The following is a 12,678-nucleotide window of genomic DNA, read 5'->3' on the forward strand; positions in this document are numbered from 1 at the left end:
TCCTTAATGAAATTAACCACTTATCTAATTTCACTAAAATAAATATAAACCATTTTTTTTTTACAGGCAAGTGAACAAGATATCCTTAAATATCTGATTAAATGGGGAGAGCATCAGTTGATGAAAAGAATAGCAGATAGAGGTAAGCTCAGAAAATTAGCTTGCGCTAGTTACCTTGTGTAAATTTTTGGTGGTTCTTACATTCCCAGCTTACAGAAATGCATGCCGCACATTAGTCTTGAAAACTGACACTGTTGCCTGGTGAAAATGGAAGTTTTTACCATAGGCAAAATCCTTTAGTGGACAGGGTATAGTTTATTAAAATAAATATAACAGAAAGTCGTATTTTGCAGCTTTAAAAGGATACTTTTTATTATTATGTTCTTAGGTGCTTAATAAAACATGTTGACTGATTCATGGAAGTATTAGAATGAAAAATTTAATATAATTTCATATAATGACTAAAGTGTTACAAAAGCATAATGATGAAAATGTGGAATTAATGTTGATGGTTACACAACAATAAGAGTATAGTAAGAGCCACTGAATGGTATGCTTTAAAATGTTTTAAATAAATTTTGTGTTATATGAATTTTAACCTCAATTTAAAAATACGAGTACAGGCTGACCTGAGGTCAGGAGTTTGAGACCAGCCTGGCCAACATGGCAGAATCCCGCCTCTACTAAAAATACAAAAATTAGTGGGAAGTGGTGGCACATGCCTGTACTCCCAGCTACTCGGAGACGGAGGCGTGAGAATCACTTGAACCTGGGAGGCAGAGGTTGCAGTGAGCTGAGATTGCACTACTGCACTCCACATGGGTGACAGAGCGAGACTCGAAAAAAAAAAAAAGAGTACAAATGAAAAAGCATTCATTGTTTATTTTTAAATGTTGTAGAAAGTAGGCCGGGCGCGGTGGCTCACGCCTTAATCCCAGCACTTTGGGAGACCGAGGCAGGCGGATCACGAGGTCAGGAGATCGAGACCACAGTGAAACCCTGTCTTTACTAAAAATACAAAAACTTAGCCGGGCGCGGTGTCGGGCACCTGTAGTCCCAGCTACTCGGGAGCCTGAGACAGGAGAATGGCGTGGACTCGCAAGGCGGAGCTTGCAGTGAGCCGAGATGGCGCCACTGCACTCCAGCCTGGGTGACAGACAGAGTGAGACTCCGTCTCAAAAAAAAAAAAAAAGTAGGCCAGGCGCAGTGGCTCACGCCTGTCATCCCAGCACTTTGGGAGGCCGAGGCGGGCGAATCACGAGGTCAGGAGATCAAGACCATCCTGGCTAACATGGAGAAACCCCGTCTCTACTAAAAATAAAAAAAATTAGCCAGGCGTGGTGGCGCATGCCTACCTGGGAAGCTGCTACCTGGGAAGCTGAGGCAGGAGAATCACTTGAACCCGGGAGGCGGAGGTTCAAAATTTTGTGTCAAAAAAAAAAGAAATGTTGTGGAAGGTAAAAGAGAAATAAATAATACTTCTGAATGACCTCCCAGTGGGGTCACTGCAGAAGAGAAGGAAGCATCATATGTCGGAGGCTGGGCTTTCAACTTTGGAAATTTATGATTCTACAGCAGTCTTTTGTTTGTGTCTAGGGTTAGCCCACCCACCTGTTCTTCCCTCAAACATCGTCGTGTTCCTTTATGTACTGAACCTAAATTTAAAATTTTTAATTAGAAAAATTAAATACAGATTTCCCTTTTCTATCACCTTTCGATAGCTTTATTTAGATATAATTTACATATCTTAAAGTTCACTGGTTTAAAGTGTTCAAGTCAGTGGATTTTAGTACATTTACAGAGTTGTTTTGTCACATTTTTAAATATAAAAAATATTGTGCTAAACCTGCCTTTAAGCCTTTTTATAGTGTTTCTTTAATATCCTACTATCCAAGCTCTAGGGAACAAAAGCAGTCCTTCTATTTTATTTTTCCTATTCTTTTCTGTGGCTGGCAAAAACATTTAGCAATTCTCAGATTTGATTTTGTTTTATTTTTATTTTTAAAATTGTATTTCAGAGAACAGCAAAGTTATGATTTTTTTTTTTTTTTTTTGAGACGGAGTCTTGCTCTGTCTCCCAGGCTGGAGTACAGTGGCGCAATCTTGGCTCACTGCAACCTCTGCCTCCCAGGTTCAAGCTATTCTCCTGCCTCAGCCTCTTGAGTAGCTGGGACTATAGGCACATGCCACCACACACGGCTAATTTTCGTTATTTTTACTCGAGACAGAGTTTCGCCATGTTGGCCAGGCTGTTCTCAAACTCCTGACCTCAGATGATCCGCCATGCCTGATAAGTTATGAATTTTTTAAAATATGAGAACCATTACAGTTGATTTAGAAAGAATTTTAAATGCCAGTATACAATTAGTTCTCATTCGTGGCTTTTATATTTGTCAACTTACCTAGTCACTCAAATTTATTTGTAACCCCAAAATCAATACTGGTGGTACTTTCATGGTCATTCCTGGACATGCATGAAGTAGCAAAAAGCTTGGTCTCCCAACAAGCACATTCCCAGCTGAGTTCTAACAAGACAGAGGCACTCTGCCTTCTTGTTTCAGATGTTACCAAGTGCCACATGTTTTACATTTTTGTGTTTTAAAGATGGCCCCCAGGTGTAGTACTGAAGTGCTGTCTAGTGTTCCTGAGAACAAGAAGGCTATGGTATGCCTTACAGAGAAGATACATGGGTTAGATAAGCTTCATTCAGGCGTGAGTTACAGTGCTGTTGGTCATGAGGTTAGTGTTAATGAATCAGCCACATACATTAAATAAAGTATCTTTAAACAGAAACACATACAACAAGGTTCTGCCTTAATCATTTGACAAAAATGTTGTGCCCAGAGGCTCACAGGAACCTAACTCTGTGTTTTCCCTATGAACAAGAGCTCAGTATTCACTGATTCATTGTTTGTGTTGACTTTATAACTACTTGAGATAACAAGAACCGATTGTATATAACTCTGTGTAAATGTTATAGACCATAAGCTTGTTCATTGATGTAAAGTTGGTAATGATGAAATTTCATTTATTTGGGGCAGATAACAAGCATCCTTAAGGGTTAAATATTTCCTTAGAAAAATAGTTTCTAGGCAAGGCATGGCGGCTCACGCATGTAATCCCAGCACTTTAGGAGGCCAAGGTAGGTGGATCACGAGGTCAGATGTTCCAGACCAGCCTGGCCAACATGGTGAGATCCCGTCTCTACTAAAAATACAAAAATTAGCTAGGTGTGGTGGCGAGCGCCTGTAATTCCAACTACTCAGGAGGCTGAGGCAGGAGAATCGCTTGAACCTGGGAGGTGGAGGTTGCAGTGAGCTGAGATCATGCCACTGCCTTCTAGCCTGGGCAACAGAGCAAGACTCCGTCTTAAAAAATAATAATAAAAAAATAAATAAAAGGTAGTTTCCAAACTGGGTTAGGGATGAGAAGGAAGCTAAGTGAGCCAGGCCATAGCTTTGTTTCAGTCAGTTTTATACAGAAGGATTCTGCCCTTACCTGTCACATATTTGGGGGTTTCGTGTAAGATTTTGTATGAAAACAGGATGTCACTACTTTAAGGAAACAAACATATTTTGAAAAGCAAAATGCCTTAAATAAGTATGAAGCTAAATCATAGCTAGGCAAGGGAAAAAAAAAACAATTCTTTTCTACACAGTTAACAATTTTATTCTGAATGAATCCACAAAAAACTTAGCTTCTCAAAAACAATCTCTCTCTCTCTCTGTGTCATACACACACACACACACACGATTTAAGGAAAATATCAGTTTTCCTATAGAATATTTGAAAAAAATCCAACATTTATATTCATGAATGATAAAGATCTTATTCTGTGTTATCTTATTCTGTGTTAATTTTTTTAAGAAAAAAATTACAGACCCCTAGATTAAAGACATGATTAAAGATTTCCAAATTATGTGATTTTTCTTCCCACCTCAATATCATAAGCATACGTATTTCAGATTGTCGTTCACTAATGCCCAATGAAGCAATCATTCTCTGCCCTGGACTATGGACATATATTACATGTCAAAGATCAAAGGGTCTACTTTTATGCAGTAATATTCCCATATTATGGAAATTTGGGAGATTTCATAAGAATCTTAAAACTAAATAAAGCACATTCGGCTTTGCCGCTTCAAACGCCAGGTGATTAACACGTTGTTAAATTACTGTTACACATATGCAGGCTAATGAGCATGCTGATAACCTACAGTGACTGGAAATGGCATATGCCCTGCAGTGACCTTATACTACTAAAAACTGGTCACAAAAGTGAGAAAGCTTTTTAAAAAGCCCTTGATAAAATTAGATTTTAGTAGATTGTCATCTTTTCTCTTTTGAGTTAGGCTATAGAAAGGAATCCTTTATTCTTTATTGCAGAGCAGTGATAAAATAATTTTATTGTACTGTTGATACCATGCTTTTTCTTTATCCAAGAACATCCCTATTAAACATCTTATGAAAGAAAAATAATTGATTTATAACCCTTTTTAAAGCAGAGGCACATAAGTCTATAGAGTGGTACTGTTAGTGTATGTGCTAGAGAACAAAGCAAACCTGTCTCAGAACGTTTGGATTTGGTTGGAAACTTTTCATTTTCTGTCTCGTAGAGCCAAACTTACTGAGTGGCACTGCCCATAGTGTGAACAAAAGAGGTGTAAAAAGACGGGACCTGGACATGGAAGAGCTCAGAGAGATCCTTTCTTCTCTCTTACCTTTTGTGCGAATTGAACACATCTTACCTATAAACAGTGAAGTCTTAAGTGATGCAGTAAGTATTTTTCTCCATGTATTCCTTTCATGAAAAGAAAAATGCCAGGCGTATGTTTTTATTCATTGTAAATAATTTCTAGTACTAACAGAGTATTGTGAAGCTGTAATTCTGTGAGGACAGACAGATGTCTGTTGTGTGCGATGTTATGTCCCCTGTGTCTGTCACATAGTACAGTTAAAATGTTCGGTGAATGAGAGTCGAGTGGGTAAATAGGTCTTACTCATTCTAGCGCATTATTTCTAGCAGAGTTAATTCCGTCATTTAAGTGCAGATCAAGTAGACCCTTATTCAAAAAGGAAAAGGTAGAAATTACCTTTGGAGAGTCTTCAAGAACAGCAATGAATCAGAGAGCAATGGAGTGGAGGGATTGGCTCAATAGAAAAAGAATGGATGGCACTTTGGGAGGCCGAGACGGGCGGATCACGAGGTCAGGAGATCGAGACCATCCTGGCTAATACGGTGAAACCCTGTCTCTACTTAAAAATACAAAAAACTAGCCGGGCGACGAGGCGGGCGCCTGTAGTCCCAGCTACTCGGGAGGCTGAGGCAGGAGAATGGCATAAACCCAGGAGGCGGAGCTTGCAGTGAGCTGAGATCCGGCCACTGCACTCCAGCCTGGGTGGCAGAGCAAGACTCTGTCTCAAAAAAAAAAAAAAAAAAAAGAAAAAGAATGGATGGACCTGAAAATTGATACAGCTCATCTTATTACTTTCATAATTTTTTAAACAGTGAATTTTTAAAAAATTAATAGAATTGGCTGGGTGTAGTGGCTCACTCCTGTAATCCCAGCACTTTGGGAGGCCAAGGCGGGTGGATCACCTGAGGTCAGGAGTTTGAGATCAGCCTCACCAACATGGTAGAACTTCATCTCTGCTAAACATACAAAAATTAGCCAGGCGTGGTAGTGTATGCCTATAATCCCAGCTACTTGGGAGATTGAGGCAGGGGAATTTCTTGAACCCGGGAGGTGGAGGTTGCAGTGAGCCGAGATCGAGCCACTACACTCCAGCCTGGGTGACAGAGCGAGACTCCAGCCTGGGTGACAGAGCGAGACTCCATCTCAGAAAAAACAAAAAAATTAATAGAATTGCTTGAATTCGTGGATGGGAAAAATAAATATTATAAATATTAGTTCTTAACACATTGACTTATCGACTTAATGTAGTGCTTATAAACGTCATAATGGGTTTTTTTTAACTGCACAGGAACATTATAAAAGTCATCTGGAAAAACAACTCATAAGAAATTTTTATAACTTCTTTTAAAAGGACATAAGAAGGGATAGCATCTAAAACGTAAAACATTTTAAAATGCTAATATTTATGATTCTAGCATAGCAGACAAAATTGTGGAGAAAAAAGTCTTAGTTAATGTAAGAATTACATAACAGGATGGGCACAGTAGCACTTACTTTTAATCCCAGCACTCTGGGAGGCCAAGGCGGACAGATCACTTGAGCCCAGGAGTTCAACATCAGCCTGGGCAACATGGCAAGACCCCATCTCTACAAAAAAATTTCACAGAAATTAGCCAGGTGCGGTGGTGTGTGACTGTAGTCCCAGCTACTTGGGGGGCTGAGCAGGAGAATCACTTGAGCCCAGGAGGTCCAGGCTGCCATGAACCATAATCAGCCAACAGAATGAGACCCTGACTCAAGGAAGAAAAGGGAAAAAAAAAAAAAAAAAACAGAAAACATAATAATAAACCAACTATCACAAGTCAGTGTGGTGCTAGATTAACTGATTAGCAGAAGAAGAAATTCATTGAAAGTTAAACTGTTGTTTCACTGGCACACAAAATTAATCCTTGTTAGATTGAAGAATTAAATACTAAATTGAAACATGGAAGAACTAGAAGAAAACAGTATTGTTTTCAAGAACTATTTATGGGCTACTCTGGGCATACTGCCTATGGGATAGCCCTGCTTCCACAAGGACCAGTAATAAAAATAAACTAAAATAAAATTTTTAAAAAATTTGTGGATTCTGATTAGAAAAAAAAAAATTCAGTCTCACTAATTACACACACACACACCAGAGAAAGCAAAATAGAACAGTTACCATTTTTCACCCGTTGAGGTAGTAGTTATAGTAGCACTACACAGCAGAATATTTTGCTCCCCTGAACAGTTGTTATAAAGACTATAGTGGCCGGGCGCAATGGCTCACACCTTTAATCCCAGCACTTTGGAAGACCAAGGTGGGTGGATCACCTGAGGTCAGGAGTTCAAGACCAGCCTGGCCATCATAGTGAAACCCTATCTGTACTAAAAAATACAAAAAATTAGCCAGGCATGGTAGCACACTCCGTTAATCCCAGCTGCTCAGGAGGCTGAAGCACAAGAATTGCTTGAACCCAGAGGCAAGCCAAGATTGTGCCACTGCACTCCAGCCTGGGTGACAGAGCAAGACCCCATCAAACAAAAGAAGAAGAAAAAAAGGATGATGCAAAGTATGTATTTTTATGTATTCCCAAATTCAACTATGTAAAACTTGTTTGGTAAAGACTCTGCCAGGTGCCTGTAGTCCCAGCACTTTCAGAGGCCAAGACAGGCAGATCACTTGAGTTCAGGAGTTCGAGACCAGCCTGGCCAACATGGTGAAACACTGTCTCTATCAAAAAATACAAAAATTAGCCAGGCATGGTGGCATGCATCTGTAGTCCCAGCTACTTGAGAAGCCGAGATGAAAGAATTGCTTGAGCCCAGGAGGCGGAGGTTGCAGTGAGCTGAGATCTCGCCACTGCCCTCCAGCCTGGGCATCAGAGTGAGACCCTGTCTCAAAAAAATAAAAATGAAAATGAAAAGACTGGAAGGAAATATATCAACATTACAGTTGTAATAAAATTATTGACTTTTTTTCCTTCTATTTTCTAAATACTAGATGATGCTGTATTTTACTAGTTAAAAGTGATTTTAACTAATGCAGCTGTTGATTATATTTAACGAGAGTAATATTGGAGAAACAACTTTTGGTTTTGTTTAAAACCTGGTACTCAAATCAAATTGAACCCTGTATGTAGTTTAGAAAAGTATTTTAGAACTTTGGTTACGAAATATATACCTCTGCTCTTAGTTCCGTGGCTAACACATCATAAGTCCCCAACACAGGTTTGCTAATAATGGCTGTTAACTTTCATGCTCTCTTAGTGTGTGCTAAGCACTGTGCCAAGTGCTTTCATCTGCATTGCCTTCATTTAACCCTCACACCACCTTAGGAACTGAAGGTACTTGATACAGATGCTCCTGGCATCAGTCAGGGAACAACAGGGATACCTCATTCACTTAGCTGTGCACTGCCTCACCTCCAGGACCATACAGGAGCCCTTAAAGTGAAGCCCAGGTAAAGGAGATGTCCATGGTCACATAGCTGTTAAATGCAGGAGTTGAAGTTTGAGCCACATCTGCCTTCCCCAGAGCCTGTGTTGCTAAGCGCTATGCTAGCCTTCCTGTATCCTTGTACTATAGATATAGGCCCATGTCAGTGTTCTCGTTTTGTCTTGGGGAGTTGGGTGGGAAATTAATTTGTTCCTAGATGAGTAAAGAAAAAAAATTGGTTTTCATTAAGAGTTCTGATCTTTAGTCCAACTTACTACATTTTAATTAATGTGTCTCTTGTTTTTTAAAATATTCCTCTATTTAGAGTAAAATGGGAAATTATGGTATCTTTTTATTGCAAATCTTTTAAATATTATTAAAAATTTGAGGTATTTTGCCGGGTGCGGTGGCTCATGCCTATAATCCCAGCACTTTGGGAGGCCGAGGTGGGCAGATCACGAGGTCAAGAGTTCAAGACCAACTTGACCAACATGGTGAAACCCCGTCTCTACTAAAAATACAAAAAATTAGCTGGGCGTGGTGGTGCGCACCTGTAATCCCAGCTACTCAGGAGGCTGAGGCAGGAGAATCACTTGAATCCAGGAGATGGAGGTTGCAGTGAGCCGAGATCATGCCACTGCACTCCAACCTGGACGACAGAATGAGACTCTGTCTCAAAAAAAAAAAAAAAAATTGAGGTATTTCTAAATTTCATATACATTTCTAAATTTTTATTTAAATGATAAAGTTGCATATTTTTATTTACAGTTATAAATATTTTTATTTATCTTTGTACTGTTGTAGTACTACACAGATTGCTATCTAAAAAAATTTTCTTTTTAGATGAAAAGAGGCTTGATTAGTACTCCTCCATCAGATATGCTTCCTACAACAGAAGGCGGAAAGTCAAATGCCTGGTTGCGGCAAAAAAATGCTGGCATCTATGTTCGTCCTCGACTCTTCTCTCCCTATGTGGAAGAAGCAAAGGTAATGAAAACCATTTGAAGATAGTAGACTACTTTATTACAAACCATATGCATAAAGTGGTTCATTGTAGTATTACTTAAATATTTGAAAATAGCCTATATTTTCAACAATAGGGAAAATGAAAGTAAGTTCTAGTTTGACTACTCAACAGAATAGTTTTCTGAAATGTTTAATTTTAATTAGGTTATGTTAAAATGCATTTTATATTTTTCTCATTTTAGTTGCCTTGCAAATTGTTAATTTAATTGCCTTGCAAATTGTTACCACTTACTGAAAATGGTTGTCACTATTTTGTGATCTTGAGGATGGGGGCAATGTTCTGAAAGAAGATTGCCCACTTTTTGACTTCCTTCGTAAATTAAAGGAATGCCACGACCTCTTGTAACAGCTGACCATTGGGAATTATGTTTAGTTTTAGAATAAATGCACAAAGTAAGAAAAAATTTCAGGCCTGTTAAGTAACTAGTTGGCATTATGTATATTGTAACATGAAAAACTGGGAAAATATGATAATGTGAAAATGAAACATCTAATTTTTATTAGATGTTCAGCCGTAAGAACTTTGAGATGTCCATCCTGGGCAACATGGTAAAACCCCATCTCTACCAAACATTAAAAGGAAAAATTGAGCCAGTTGTGGTGGCATGCACCCTGATTTCTGCTACTCAGGAGGCTGATTTCAGAGAATCACCTGAGCCTGGGAGGCAAAGGCTGCACAGTGAGCCACTGCACTCCAACCTGGGCAACAGAGTAAGAACCAGTCTTCAAAAAAAAAAAAAAAAAAAAAAAAAACTGAGTGGCCTTTTGAGGAACTGGTAGTCTTTGAAAGTAAGAAATCACTATTAAGCTTTCTGAAATAAATTTAACAGACCAAACAGTGTGTATACTCAATGAGTATACAATCAAGTTGCCTCAACATGTTTCTCATTTTTAGACCAGGTGTGGTGGCTTACACCTGTAATCTCAGCACTTTGGGAGGCTGAAGCAGGAAGATCACTTGAGTCCAGGAGTTCAAGACCAGCCTGGGCAACCTAGTGAGACCCTGTCTCTACAAAAAATAAAAATAAATAAATAAAAATTAGCCAGGTGTGGTGGTGTGCTGTTGCAGTCCCAGCTACTCAAGAGGCTTGAAGTGGGAGGGTTTCTTGAGCGTGGGAGGTCAGGACTGCAATGAGCCATAATGGCGCCACTGCACTCCAGCCCAGGCAACATTTTTCTTTTTTCTTCAAAAAAGAAAAATTGGTTTATTTATAGGTCTCTTGAATTGATTATCAATCTTTTTTTTTTTTTTTTTTTTTAAAGACAGAGTTTCACTCTTGTCACCCAGGCTGGAGTGCAGTGGTGAGATCTCGGCTTACTTCATCCTTCTCCTTCTGAATTCAAGCAGCTCTCCTGCCTCAGCCTCTCGAGTAGCTGGGATGATAGGCACCCGCCACCACATCCATCTAATTTTTGCATGTTTAGTAGAGATGGAGTTTCACCTTGTTGGCCAGACTGGTCTTGAACTCCTGACCTCAAGTGAATCTACCCACCTCAGCCTCCCAAAGTGCTGGGATTACAAGCGTGAGTCATCACGCCTGGCCCTGATTATCATTCTTCAGTATTTGTATTTCGAGCACTTTGTTAGCACATGTATACATTGTTTTCTTTATTATAATATTGTGTGTAATTTATTTCTGATTAATTTTATATCCTTCACATTTCAAATACTTCTAATTAAAAGCAGACTTCAAAAGATGGTTATGTCTTTTCAAACATGCTGCTGAAAGAGTCTTTAAAAGTTAAAGATGTAGGAGAACTTTGTTTCACCACTAATATTAACATTTATAAAATAGAAACAAATTAATTCCCTTTTTATTTGATAAAAGTAATAATTTTCCTTCAAATGTGATTTAACAGAGGAAGGTTGACTGGTTTTGTTAATACTGAATGATTATTTCAGTCAGTGCTGGATGAGATGATGGTGGAACAAACAGATCTTGTGCGCTTGCGAATGGTTAGGATGTCCAATGTGCCAGACACACTCTACATGGTCAATAATGCCGTGCCTCAGTGTTGTCACATGATCAGCCACCAGCAGATCAGCAGCAACCAGTCAAGCCCTCCTTCAGTTGTAGCCAACGAAATTCCAGGTAAGGCAGTATATTGGGTGTTTATAGTTAAATGAATAATCTTACTATTTTTTGAAATTGCTGATGTTTGAACCCCTCTGTATATGCTAATTCTCTCCACATTTCAATACCCTTTATGCCTTGTTCACCTTAAAGAGTAAATACTCTTAAGCCAAAACTTTTGCTTTATATTTTATTTTGTATTACTAAGTGTATAGAGTTTGTCAGTTTACCCTTGAGTTTCTCAGCCTTGGTCTTACTGACATTTGGGGCCGGATTATTCTGTTAATGGAGAGCTGTCCTGTGCTTTGTAGGGTGGTCAGCTGCATCCCTGGCCTGTACTCTGTACTCACTAAATGCTAGGAGCACATATGTGCATGCATGCACACCTCTGCGAAAACCTTTTGGAAACATTTTTATGTTTCTAGACTTTGCCAGTTGTGCCCTGTGGGACAAAGTCACCCATTTTGGGAACCACTGGTTTAGAGGAATTAAGTTTTTTTTTTTTTTTTTTTTTTAATCGCTATAGGGTATTTCTCAGGTTACAAGACCCTTTGGGAGGGTTAAATGCACTATTATACCTTTGAATCCGTGGCCTTTCTAGTCTATTATACCTTTGAGTCTGTGGCCTTCCAAAATGTGATCACTGTGGGTTTCCTAGAGATCCAATTTCCCAAGCTCTGCTCTGGGAAGTTTACTGTAGCACAGGTTTATATCTTATGGCTTTAGGGGAATTGGCCATCAATCAGAGTATAACTGTCATGTCCAAAAACGTTTGAGCATCAGTAAATGTTGACTTTAACCAAGGAAGTCTAAAAAAAGCAACAATGATCTGGTGGTCAGAAACTTGTAGCTCTTGCTAATTGTCACTGCAAGATTCAAAATAAAAACCAGCACACTATAGCAATATTTATTTCTGCTTATAAATGTCTATTGTAATTAAAGATGCATAAAAGACATAGTGACAGAACTTTTAATTGAATACGTATATTTTATTCTGGGGCTCATGACTTTCTTCAGTTGTTACCTTATCAAATTTGGCCACTGCATATTTACTTGAAATATACATTAGTTAAAAGCATGAAGAGAAATATTTCTTTAGCTGATTTGTGCAGATTTTGAAGCTTTGCTAATTAGCCTGGCTTTTTAGGCTTGAGTTAATGCAGTTGGAAATCAGCATAATTTAATCTTAGAACTCAATCTCAAAAGTCTAGACATTCTCAAGTAAGTATTCTCAGAAAAATAAGGCTTGTCTCTCTATTGTTTAGCTAATGAGGTATGGCCCTGTTCTGGTAGCATCCTGGCTGCTGCTTACTTCCCTGCCCACCACATTCATGAAAGGATAGATAGCTTGTTGCAGAGGATTAGGGGCTCATATATTGGCTCTGTTACTTTGTATGACTTTGGACATGGTATTAATATTTTCTTTCTTGAACATTTATTTCCTCATCCATGAATTGGGGCTCATACCTCCTTTCTAGAAT

At 38.8% G+C, this 12,678-nt stretch overlaps 1 protein-coding gene across 5 annotated transcripts in view; it reads left to right on the top strand.

Moving 5' to 3' along the window:
• BTBD7 (BTB domain containing 7) overlaps window positions 1-12,678 on the top strand; it is a 108,219-nt gene that overhangs the window by 81,574 nt on the left and 13,967 nt on the right. For all 5 annotated transcript variants that reach the window (XM_033191509.1, XM_033191511.1, XM_033191510.1 and 2 more), the window contains 4 exons: window positions 67-142; window positions 4,617-4,777; window positions 8,940-9,083; window positions 11,026-11,215. In XM_033191509.1, the coding sequence (XP_033047400.1) occupies window positions 67-142; window positions 4,617-4,777; window positions 8,940-9,083; window positions 11,026-11,215 (571 nt within the window). The remainder of the gene's footprint in view (window positions 1-66; window positions 143-4,616; window positions 4,778-8,939; window positions 9,084-11,025; window positions 11,216-12,678) is intronic.

This window comes from Trachypithecus francoisi, unplaced genomic scaffold (genome assembly GCF_009764315.1).
Source record: "Trachypithecus francoisi isolate TF-2019V2 unplaced genomic scaffold, Tfra_2.0 Lachesis_group3, whole genome shotgun sequence".
NCBI lineage: Eukaryota > Metazoa > Chordata > Mammalia > Primates > Cercopithecidae > Trachypithecus > Trachypithecus francoisi.